This window comes from Amblyraja radiata, chromosome 34, assembly GCF_010909765.2.
Source record: "Amblyraja radiata isolate CabotCenter1 chromosome 34, sAmbRad1.1.pri, whole genome shotgun sequence".
In the NCBI taxonomy this organism is placed as follows: Eukaryota; Metazoa; Chordata; class Chondrichthyes; order Rajiformes; family Rajidae; genus Amblyraja; species Amblyraja radiata.
The window spans coordinates 12,295,815-12,308,413 of NC_045989.1; the positions used below are offsets into that span (position 1 = coordinate 12,295,815).

At 42.8% G+C, this 12,599-nt stretch overlaps 1 protein-coding gene across 2 annotated transcripts in view; it reads right to left on the reverse strand.

Moving 5' to 3' along the window:
* The window catches only part of uaca (uveal autoantigen with coiled-coil domains and ankyrin repeats), a 118,033-nt gene extending 105,646 nt beyond the window's left edge, over positions 1-12,387 (reverse strand). Inside the window, exon 1 of one of the 2 annotated variants that reach the window (XM_033050358.1) lies at positions 12,143-12,387. In XM_033050358.1, the coding sequence (XP_032906249.1) occupies positions 12,143-12,190 (48 nt within the window). In that variant the 5' untranslated portion in view covers positions 12,191-12,387. The remainder of the gene's footprint in view (positions 1-12,142) is intronic. The other variant, XM_033050361.1, reaches the window with a different exon arrangement.
* Between the last annotated feature and the right edge of the window lie 212 nt (positions 12,388-12,599).

The following is a 12,599-nucleotide window of genomic DNA, read 5'->3' on the forward strand; positions in this document are numbered from 1 at the left end:
TATCCCAACTACTCACTACACAGTTCAAAACAAGTCTGTTTTGTCACTTAATATTCTGCTATTTATGTAACCAGGGGGCCATCCCAACGCTATCTGTGTGAATTACTTTGTCCAGGAAAGGTGAATGAACATTCAAAGGTGTCTTGTCAGTTATTACAATATAAAATGCAATTCAATGGAACCATTTGCCAGACTCAAAATAATGAGGTCTGAATAAGGGTCCCAAACCAAAATGTCACCCAACCACTTTCACCAGAGATGCTGCCGGACTTGCTGAATTACTGCAGCATTTTGTGCCTTTCAAAATATTGTATTGTTGCTGTTAGAATATAACATAGAACAGTGCAGCACAAGGACAGGCCTTTCGGCCCACAATGTCTATACCGAACATGATGCTAGCCAACTCCATAATCCATATCCCTACAAATCCATGTGCCTTTCCAAAAATCTTGAGTACCATTGTCATACCAGCCTCAGGAGTGCGTTCCAGGCACCTGCCACCCTGTGTAAAAAAAACTTCCCCACACATCTCATAAACGTTGCCTCTTTCACCTTAAAGTAATGCCCTCTAGTAATTGATATTTCCATCCTGTGAAAAAGGTTCTGACTATTTACCCTATCTATGCCTCTCATAAGTTTAAATACATCTATCAAGTGTCAACATCTGCAGTTTCAGGGAAAGCAATCCAAGTCTGTCCAACCTCTCCCTGCAGACAATACCCCTTAATCCAGACATCATTCCAGAAAACCTCCTCTGCTAAATTGTATGGAATCACCTGCTGTTACCTTTGATCTTAAGAGTATAAAAAGTTTGTGCATTTTGAGTTTGGAGAGATTCTACAGAGAAATCTCCAAGAGAATGCCCGCACCTCAAGACAAAAAGATCTTTTGTATCCAACCTGCTTAAGTTGCCAAGTGACAGAATTTCATAAGACACAACAGTACAGAAAAAGCACCTGCTTCCACCTCCAAAATCCAAGCTGGACATTAACTGAAGGCATCTGGAAAATATCAGCTCTCTAGAGCTTGAGTCCAAACACCCTGCTTGAAAGACATCCATGAACTGTAGACTAACCACAAATTATCCTCCACCCTTAGACAAGGAATGATCAACCTTACTGCACCACTAAACCACACAGTCAGAGGAAGTGTTGGGAAATTGGTTAATTAGCTGGAAAAGGAACTGCTTTTACGGAACATTATTGGATCAGATCATTATTCATATAACAAGTTGTCAGGGAATAACCTACACCCTTGTGGTGCAGGAAGACGCAATTATGGAAAATAACTGGAGTAGTAAGTTCTGTACTCTTGACAAGAGGTGACAGAGGGGTTAACACTGAACGGTGAACTAAACCATTTCGTAATTTGAAAGCAAAACCATCCAAAATAAAGTGTAAATTACGGCAAGTGGAACTGGTTAAACACCCATCAAAAATCTTGAGCATGTCACTTTATTCTGTCATAATACTACTCCAAAATGTTAGAGTTACTGTAGTGTGACCACTGGGACATGAAAAGTCTGAGATGTTTATTCATCATGCAGAAGTTTTGCAGGCTTTATTTTCACCCTTCATCATCACCATGGCAACTCCCAACATGCCAAAAAAAATGGCAAAGGGTTTCAGAGAAGTGCAAATGATAAATAACCAAAATATGCCAGTAATAGGCTTTAACTCGCACCTTAAATGAGAAAAGATGGAAAGTCAGAAATCGGGTGAGACAAGGATTTCTAGTACTCAAGGGCCCAAATAGCTGAATGCATAGTTGCCAAATTCAGGGATGAGCACAAGCCAGAAATGGAGTGCAGAGAATCCAAAAGGCCCTAGGGCTGGAGATTACAGAAATAGGCTTAGGGCTCTGCGAGGATATGAAAACAAATGAAGTAAAACCCCAGGTAGAGACAAATGCTGGAGAAACTCAGCAGGATAGGCAGCATCTCTGGAGAGAAGGAATGGGCAACATTTCGGGTCGAGATCCTTCTTCAGACTGAGGAGACTAAAGTAATACCCCGTTAGTTCATGACACCCCCTCTCCAAGGTCCAGGCACAAATTGGCTAATGTAGTTTCCTAATCTACAAAGGTATGTCAGTAGCCTTCCAAAGTAATCTGATTGAAACATGCAACATTCCTACAAGCTTGGCACGGTATATGCAGGGAGGATGATCCTCATGGTTGGGGGTGTTTAATACCAGGGATCATTGTCTCAAAGCAAGGGGTCAGCCATTCAAGACAGAGAGGAAGTTTCTTCTCCCCGAGGTTAGTGAACGTACCGACAAAGATTGTGGAGCCTCAGTTATATTCCAGACAGATTAATAGATTTTTAAATGTTAATGGATTCAAGGAATATTTAAATCAGTTATGTCTTTACTGAATAATAAAGCCAATGCAGGGCCCAGGATCACATAGTCTTACTTCCCTGTCATGTTCTTGCATTTAGTTTCAGTTTAATTTAGAAATATTGTATGGAACAGGCCATTTGGCCCACATAATCCATGTACATACTAGTTCTATGTAATCACACTTTCTCATCCACTCCCTACCTACTTGGAGTAATTTTACAATTAACCTATGAGCCCACATGTCTTTGGGAGGAAACCGGAGCACCCGGCAAAAATCCACGACCTCATCGGGAGAACGTGCAAAAGACACACAGACAGCGACTGAGGTCAGAATCAAACCCTGGTCTCTGACGCTGAGAAACAATAGCTCTACCAGCTGCATCGCTGCGTTGCCCCATATTGTTCCAATCCAAAACATCGTCTGTCATTTTCCTTCCACAAATACTGCCTGAACCACTTCATTCCTCCAGTAGTTTATAATCAAAGTGGGTTCCTTCGCTTGAAAATAATGGATTTAGTTAGCAATAATTAGTTCTGAGCCAATCCAATAACTATTTCCTCCACACCAACATACTCCACAGGGATGTCAACTTTGCTCTTTCAAGCCCAAATGATAGCTGCCACCCTGTAATGCATCTTCTATTCAGTACTGATGTTCTTCAGGGAAGGAAATCTGCCACCCTCATCCAATCTGTCCATTAATTGTCCCAAGACCAACATGGTTGGTTCTCAACAGCCTCATCTGTTTGGGGCCACTTAGAGAAGGACAATAAATGCTGGCACTGTCTGTGACACTGAGGCAGTGAAATCTGCTAAATGTTCACATTGTCAAAATAAACAGATATCTTATCACAACACTACAACCTTGCGACTGTAGCCTCAATGCCACGTATCTATTTTAGATTAGAGACTGATAGATGAGTGATCTAACTCATCCAATGACAACACAATCAACTAATTACAATAGTCTTAGATATAGATACATCAATCATGGAGAAAGAAGCTTTTATATCAGGAGTTTGTACAGACAACTGTTGGGAATTGTTGATCTATAAATCACTAGAGGCAGATGTCTCCAACGGGATATGGAAAACATTCTCCAGACTGATTGCACAAGAACCGAATGAATCATCGTATATTTCTTCATCACAATTGGAACCAACAAATTCAATTTTGCGACTGGTAGAGATCCACACCCAGATTTTTTTCTCTTTCAGGTACAGACCCATTTTCCCCCCAGAGTTTTATCTACAATCCAGGAATATTTACCCCTCTAGTCCTCCTTCTTGCAAAGGAAAGACAATTGGACAATGAAAATAAGATGTTGGTCCAGACTCCAAAAGACTGGTTATAAAAGTAGATAGCTGGTCGCTTGTGATTTACTCTCTTCAAAGCCCACAATATTGACAAGTTATCTTTAAAACCGAACACACACAGCTTAATCACTTTAGCTTCAGTGTCTGCTGCTACCAAATACTACTTGATCACAAAATGCACGCAGCAAATAGAACCTTTAACACATCTTGGCACCAAACACTGGTCTGTTGAAATCAGCAGATAAGACAGTACTGAAAGAAAACTACAAAGTCATCAATTTACTGTTCAAATCCAAGTCTGAACATGTTATTTCAATCATCAAACCTCACCACTCCCAGTCACACACGACAAGACCAATAAGTTAACAAACACATTACCCCTCGATATTCAATATTTAACAGTCTATGAATCAGTCCACAGATCACCTCAGTCTGAACTTGCTTGGCTCAGTCTCTAGTCCAAATTCAAACACAAAAACTGAGCAGGGAACACTCAAACAATGATCAAGAGCACCGCTTGACTTGGCCCACTGAGTAATTCCAAGCTCACATTACCAGAGACTCCAGGCATTGGATCGTATTACTATTTATTCACACAGGACACTGGGAATGCTGGTGTGCATCATACATCCATGATTGGTCCTGATGAATGAAGGCGATGGGAACATGGAACTCATAACTACAGGAATTGCCAGATGACTGATCCAATTGCTTTGCATCGGTTATGTTAAGATCACCAATGTCGAGTTGAAGTGTAGCCAGAATTTGAGGTGCTGTCCTTTTTGAGTATTCAAAGAGGACTGTAACCCCTCTGAAGATACTGCCCCCAATGGGCTGCAGTTTGCCGAATCTGCTGGTCTGCGTGAGAAGGAACAGGGCAAGAACCTGACCACTTGGGTGGCCCTTGGTGAATGAAACTGTTTATTGTCTGGCATGGTTATTGCTTCAGGTTTTTCCTGAGTAGAGAGATGTTTGCACAATAATGGAAGACCTCATCTGCTGCATTCCTGTAAGGTTAAAACATTGATCCATTGTCAGCCAGTGGATGGGTTAACTGGAGTTTTAGGGGCAATGAATTAAAGCAATTTGGCTCTGAAAACCTGGCCTTTATTCTAGGATTGTTACCCATGTTTAATGGGCAATCGGGTGACCCCATTTTACTGAACTGCATAAAATTAGTACACAGGCCATTCAGTTCAGCTGCTTGTCCTCTCATCTCCAGCTCTTGTTTATGCCTTCTGACACCTTGTCCTCCCCCCACCCCACCCACTTGTGTTTATCCATTATGCCTTTACTTTGATCCTTGCCAGTCATCCGGCAATTCCTGTAGTTACGAGTTCCATAACTTCAGACGTCCCTGACTACAACAAAAGTTTGGGATTTTTGGCATCATAGTCTAATGCAGAAAGCTGTTTTTTTTCCAGCTAACCAGCCTTAGCCAATGTATTAGCTATTACACTCTTCACTAGTCCTGGGGAATAATGAGGCAAATGGGCACTGGACCAGATGCTGGTATAGATGAGCATTGACTAGCACAGATATGATGGGCCAAAGGGCCGGTTTTTGTGATAAACAACAATGAGTATCATCTCAACACCTCACACCACGACAGTGGGAAAACCACCACCTTCAAGGCACACAATATCTCAAATATTTAGACCTGATATGAATCCTGAAATTCAGAGTTTTAGAAATTCTCCAATTTACTGGGTCAAAATTATTCCAAACGTGGGAATATCTTGACCTGAAGATGGATTGTGACGGTTTAAGAAGGAGCTCACCACCAGCTTCTCGAGGACCTGTGTATGGACAAGAAATGTTGATCTTACCATGAAAACAAACTAATACAAAAAAATTCAGCAATGTGGTGTCTGCTGCCTGTTGAATCACAGTAACATAATTTGCTTTGAATACAGGAAAGTATTTTAATCCCCTTTCAGGCAGATTTACACAGACACAAAGAAAGAATGGGTCATTCAAGGAACTGAGGGGGAAGTACAATTGGGTAACAGTTAGGAATGTTAATAACTTATACTCAGAATAGATCCCTAAAACCACTACCATTGTTGGGCAGTGATTGGGTTTAACATATAGGCATAAACAACAGGAGCAGAAGTCACACATGCACCCCGTCGAGCCTTTCCAATATTCCACGGCTGATCGGAGCTGGAACTTTCCCGCCTGTTCCCCATAACCCTCGACCCCCACAGTCTAAAAACTTATTTCAGCTTTGAATATATCTAAACGATTTAGCATCCACTTCTCCGGGTAAGATAAATTTCAAAGACTCATCTCTCAGAAGTAATCTTTACCCAGGATAGGGGAATCGGATGAAGGGTCCGACTCGAAAAGTCACCTGTCAAAGTTCTTCAGGTATGCTGCCTGGCCTGCTGTCGCTCCAGCACATCGTGTCTTTTTTTGTAAACCAGCATCTGCCGTTTCTTATATCGAGGAGAACCTTTTACCCACAGTAGCAAATCAAAAACAAGAGGGCATATGTTTAAGGTGAGAGGGCCAAGATTTATTAATACACACCCAAGGGGCAACGTTTTCACTCAGAGGGGTAGGTATATGGAATAATAATAATAATAATAAATTTTATTTATGGGCGCCTTTCAAGAGTCTCAAGGACACCTTACAAAAATTTAGCAGGTAGAGGAAAAACATGTAAGGGGAATGAAATAAATAGTAGAGACATGACTAGTACACAAAGTAAAGACAGAATTCAATTCAAAACACAATATGAGGCAATTAATGCACAGATGAAAAGGGAAGGGGACGTGGGGCTAAGGATAGGCAGAGGTGAAGAGATGGGTCTTGAGGCTGGACTGGAAGATGGTGAGGGACACGGAATTGCGGATCAGTTGGGGGAGGGAGTTCCAGAGCCTGGGAGCTGCCCTGGAGAAGGCTCTGTCCCCAAAACTGCAGAGGTTGGACTTGTGGATAGAGAGGAGACCGGCTGATGTGGATCTGAGGGACCGTGAGGGTTGGTAGGGAGAGAGGAGGTCAGTGAGATATGGGGGGGCCAGAAGGTGGAGGGCTTTGTAGGTGAGGATCAGGATTTTGTAGGTGATCTGGAGGGAGATGGGAAGCCAGTGAAGTTGTTTGAGGACTGGAGTGATGTGATGCCAGGAATGAGCTGCCCGAGAAGATAGTTGAGGCAGATAATATAACATAATTTAAAAGACACTTGGACAAGTACACAGATAGGAAAGGTTTAGAGGAATATAGGTCGAACACGGGTAAGTTTGACTAACTTGGATGGTATGGATGGACGACTTGAGCCGAAGGGCCTGTTTCCATGCTGTATGACTCTAAATTACTTATCTCCTTCTTAAACTGCTTTCTTTGCAATACTGGAGAAAAGGAGACCCGATAGAGGTATCTAAAATAAGAGGCAAATACAGGGGACACAGGGCAGCACAGTAGCACATCAGCAGAGTTGCTGCCGGAGTTTACATGTTCTCTGTGACCACGTGGGTTTGTTCCAGGTGCTCCAGTTTGCTCTCATACTCCAAAGACATGCGGCTTTTGTAGGTTAATTGGCTACTGTAAACTGTCCTGAGTGTGCAGGGTAGAACTAGTGTCTGGGTGATTGCTAGTCAGCGTGGACTCGGTGGGATGAAGGGCCCGTTTCCACTCTGTATCCCTAAAACTAAATAGGAACCATTTCCCCAGGATGGAAATATCAAATACCAGAGGGTATTGCTTTAAGGTAAGGTGCAAAGTTTAAAGGAGATGTGCAGGGCAAGGTTTTTTTTTTTTTTAAACGTAGAGGGCATTGGGTGACTGGAACAAGCTACCAGCGGGGGTGGTGGAAGCAGTAGTGGCATTTAAGAGGCTTTTGGATAGGCACATGGATATGCAGGATATGGAGAGATATGGATTATGTGCAGGCAGATCCTGTCTACGTAATTTGTACATTTTATCTTTAAAGTCCAATGATAAGAGTTCATTTTGGCATCATGTTCAGCACAGACGAAGGGCCGGTTCCTCTGCCGCACTGTTTTGTTTTGAATGGGCAAATCAATATTATGAAACTATGCCACCAGGAGAATCAATCTCAGCATTTAGCTGGTCAAACCCCCTTAGCAACTGCCCTTCAATAAAATTACCAATGAGCATCAGCCCATTGAGCACGAGCTCAACTTTTAACATTACAAATGTTTACTGCGGTATTTTAAGTGGCACACATCACGTGATGACAGCATCGGAAGTCAAGCAGATCAACCAACACAACTGGACATGGAAAATATTTCACAAGTTCTATTCCCAAGAACAAAGTACAAGTGGGACACTCTCTTACAAAAACCATTAAAATATCTACTTACACAAATCAAAGGAATCAAATTGCATCAATTTGTGGGGATTTCCCCGAGCCCTATGATGTGCATCAGATTGCATTCTATGCTTGTGTTGGGATGGTTATTTTCCATTTCTGAATCCTTCCTTGCATCCAGGGGTCCTCGGAAACCCTTAATCAATTATTCAAGATCATATTTTAGGGCAGCAGATCCATAACCAGCAGCCAATGTCCACGCAGCTGCATCTTTGAAACCAATGGCAGGATCATACACACCCTTTTTGCCACCATGTATTAGTCTCCCACACTGAAGGGAGGTGATTTGTTTGCACCAATCCTTGGAAAAAGTTCATCCAGTCCAGGCATCCAGCCTATGTGAGCACAAGACCTAAAGCTGCTTTTGTCTAATCCACACACAAAACAAGTCAATGATGGAAAGTATTCTATTTTAAGTTTGTGGTAAGGCAGAAATGCACGAGGCATAGGCTACCAGAATGCATTGAAGGTCAATGAGCAAGAGCATAAAGTTAAACACTGTAAAAAAATAATGTTAACCCAGCATAGTCAAAAAGCTGCAGCAAAGAAAAGCAGCAGGAAAGTAGAAAAAGAGTTACATTCAGATAATTTAAAGATAAAAATAGTGTTTATAAAAATAAAGATAACAGCTTCATACTATTGGATGGTAGGAAACACAATCAATTTCTATACTCCAAGTAATCTTCTTCTTGCGTACGGCGTGCACAGCCTAAAGTTGTAGGACAACTTGTTCTATTTGATCTTATTTGATTGTGCACACCAGGTTGATTGCATTCGTCGAAACAGGGTGAAAGGTTGCAATCACCCACCCCGCTCCAAGTAATTATAAAATGCTGGAGTAACTAAAGGTCTTAAGAAGCGTCTTGACCCAACATATCACCCATTCCTTCTCTCCAGAGATGCCACCCGTCTCGCTGCGTTACTCCAGCTTTTTGTGTCTACCTTCGATTTAAACCCGCATTTGCAGTTCTTTCCTACACAAGTAATTACAAAGGTCATTGCAGGATATCAATTTCCATGATGTTAAATCAGAAAGATGTTGGCTGAGGTATCCTGGATAACAGCCTAGCTCTTTTAAGTAGTGATTGAAAGATTTTTCACAACCAGAGGGAAGCCATAACCTTATTGAATAGTACTGCTGGCAAGATGGGCTGAATGGTCTACTCCCGTTTGTTACTTCTGTTCACAGTGCAGTGCTTCTTATTCTAACAGACAAGATGTACAAGCTAATACACGTTGTAAAGTGATAACAGGTAACCTTTTATGACTGGTCATGAAGGAACTGCAGATGCCGATTTAAACCGAAGATAGAACTGAAGAAGGGTCTCAACCCGAAACATCACCCATTCCTTCTCTCCAGAGATGCTGCCTGTCCTCCTGATTCACTCAAGCATTTTGTGTCAACCCTTAGCGATTACTTTATAGATAACTGCTACCCAGAACACCAGCTCTGCTCTTCATTGAAATGGTGGCACAGGATCTTTCGTGTCCACCTGAGACATGAGCAGAGCCTCAGCGAAACATTGTTCCCCAAAGGCAGTACAGTGTTCCCTAAACAGTCAGCATAGATATTTATACGCGAGCCTCTGGAGTGAGGATGAGCGTTTGACCGCACTGGGCTTGTACTCGTTGGAGTTTAGAAGAATGATAGGGGACATCATTGAAACATACAGAATAGTGAAAGGCTTGGATACAGTGGATCTGGGGAGGATGTTTCCACCAGTGGGAGAGTCTAGGAGCAGAGGTCACAGTCTCAGAATTAAAGGACATTAATTTACGAAGGAGATGAGGGGGAATCTCTTTAGTCAAAGGGTGGTGAATCTGTGGAATTCTTTGCCACAGGAGGCTGTGGAGGCCAAGTTAATGGATATTTATACGGCAGAGATATTGAGTATACCTGGAGTATTGTGTGCAATTTTGGTCTCCTAATTTGCTATTGAGAGAGTGCAGAATATGTTTACCAGGTTAATTCCTGGGAAGCTGGGTCTGACATATGATGACAGAATGGGTTGATTGGGCTTGTATTCATTGGAGTTTAGATGGATGAGAGGGGATCTTATAGAAACATTAAATTATTATGGGATTGGACAGGCTAGATGCAGGGAAAATGTTCCCGATATTGGGGGAGTCCAGAACCAGGGGTCACAGTTTAGGAATAAAGGGAAGGTAATTTAGGACTGAGATAAGGAAAAACGTTTTCACCCAGAGAGTTGCAAATCTGTGGAATTCTCTGCCACAGAAGGCAGTGGAGGCCAATTCACTGGATGTATTCTAGAGAGAGTTAGATTTAGCTCTTAGGGCTAAAGGAATCAAGGGATATGGGGAGAAAGCAGCAACGGGGTACTGATTTTGGATGATCAGCCATGATCATATTGAATCGCGGAGCTGGTTCGAAGGGCCGAATGGCCTACTCCTGTTCCTATTTTTCTATGTTTCTATAGATTCTTGATTAGTTCGGGTGTCAGGGTTTATGAGAAGGCAGGAGAATGGGGTTAGGAGGGAGAGATAGATCAGCCATGATTGAATGGCAGAATGGACTTAATGGGCCAAATGGCCTAATTCTGCTCATCACTGATGGCCTAATTCTGTCAGCCCATCAAAGCTGACATATTTGACACATTCACTGATCTGCCTTGATTCATCACCTCTTCCAAAAGACACTTAACGCAAAACATAACAACGAGTCTGGAAGCAAATTCACCAACATCCACTAAGGTTTTGTGGCAGGTTCACAAATGAAGCATTAATATCCCTCTTCTATACCTGGCACTTCCAGCAGTTTGTCACTGGTTACATGCTTAGCACTACAACACTCGCCTCTCATTTATAATGTCTAATAGAAACACTTGTCCCTCACAGCAGGGGAGCTGTAGGATGGTAAGAAGATCAAATGAAGAGACTACAGATGCTCAAATCTTGATTTAAAAAAAGGCTGCAGGAACTCAGCAGGTCAGGCAGCATCTGTAAATGGGAATGGACAGATGACATTTCTGGTCAGGATCAGTCAGACTGATGGAGTAGAGGGGATATATCTGATAGAAAGAGGCGAGGGACAGAGATGGAGCAAGATCAACCAATTCCACTCAATCCTAAACATCAAATATATCACAAAAATGCCCACCAGCAAGTTGTCCTAATTTCCAATCACATTGATATCAGATATTCACAATAACAGGGTATGTTCAACTAGAAAATATTTTGACACAACGTGTACATTAATTACAGGTCAGCATCACAAGATGTAGAAATATGAGAAATGTTCAAATATTACCCGTCTGCCGAGTAAGTTAAGGCACACAAAGCATTGGCTGGCAAAAATCAAAGCAAGTGAATCATCACACTCATGGGGGAGGGGGGGGGAGGTGTTAAGGCTATAATTTTCTTCAGTAATTGTCAACTGACATGGAACACAGCCAGTGAAAAGATTTGGCAACTGGGGACAATTACAAGACATCTAATCAAAGACTCCATCTGATATCTGGGAATTATCGTCAGACTGCAAATTAACTGGGTCATCTGGGTCAAATGGATATCTGGAAATTATCACAAGAATGACAAGTCTTTCAAGAGATTCAAGATTAGCCACAATGCATACACCAAAAAAAAAAACACATACAATTACGAATGGCTGCATTGGGCACACTTTCAAACTCAACATACTATACTGGTGAGACCTAAACGGTAGCCAGGGTGTGGTGCTTTCTGACAGAAGCAACTGTATGCGGTGGGGGGGGGGGGGGGGGGGTGCAGATAGTTTCAATGGAATACTGAAACCCAACAACATAATAATGTATACACAACTGAAACACCAGATTTAATTAATACTGAAACCCAACAACATAATAATGTATATACAGCTGAAACACCAGATTTAATTAATTTTAAAACAAAATCACTGCATTCAACGTTGCCCGGCCAACACCACCCCATGTGCAGTAACAAGACTGAAGGTTTAAGCAAAAGTAGTACAGGTCTTGGATCAAAGAAACACACAAGTCACTGCTAGTATTAAAGTCAGAAAACTCAAAGATGATTTTTGTTCAAAGGAATGGCTTCAAATTCCGCCTGAGACACGAGGACTAAAGCACAGCAACTTCCCCAACGACGCAGAGAGTGAGTGAGTGAGCGACCAACTTGGAACTTACGTTGGGAGCCACTTCGTGCTTCTTTAGCCGCGACTTCAAGCTCTTCATGGCTGACTGTTCCAGTACAAAGTTTAATTTGTTCTATCCCCCGGCGAGGGGAGGGTGGAGGAGGTTTAACGCGGGGGAATTTACTTTCTGCCGCGGAGTTTTTGAAAGTTTGCGGGCTTGAGGCGAGCGCCGGCGCCCGCTCACCGCCTCCCTCCGGAAACTTCCCTCCGCCCCCGGCTCACCTGACGCACGGTGGCCCACGCCGCTGATTGACACCCGCCCGGGCCAATCGCGTCGGCCACGCCGGCTGGACGAGTGGGTGGGTCCAGCCAATGGGAGGGCGGGCGCGGGTAAAGGGGCGGGATTTCCTGGCTCCGATGGACGGTCCCTACAGCGCACGCGCCATCCAGCACTCACCTGGAAGCCCTCAAGGTGCCTACGTGAGATATCCAAGTTTCGACAACTCACT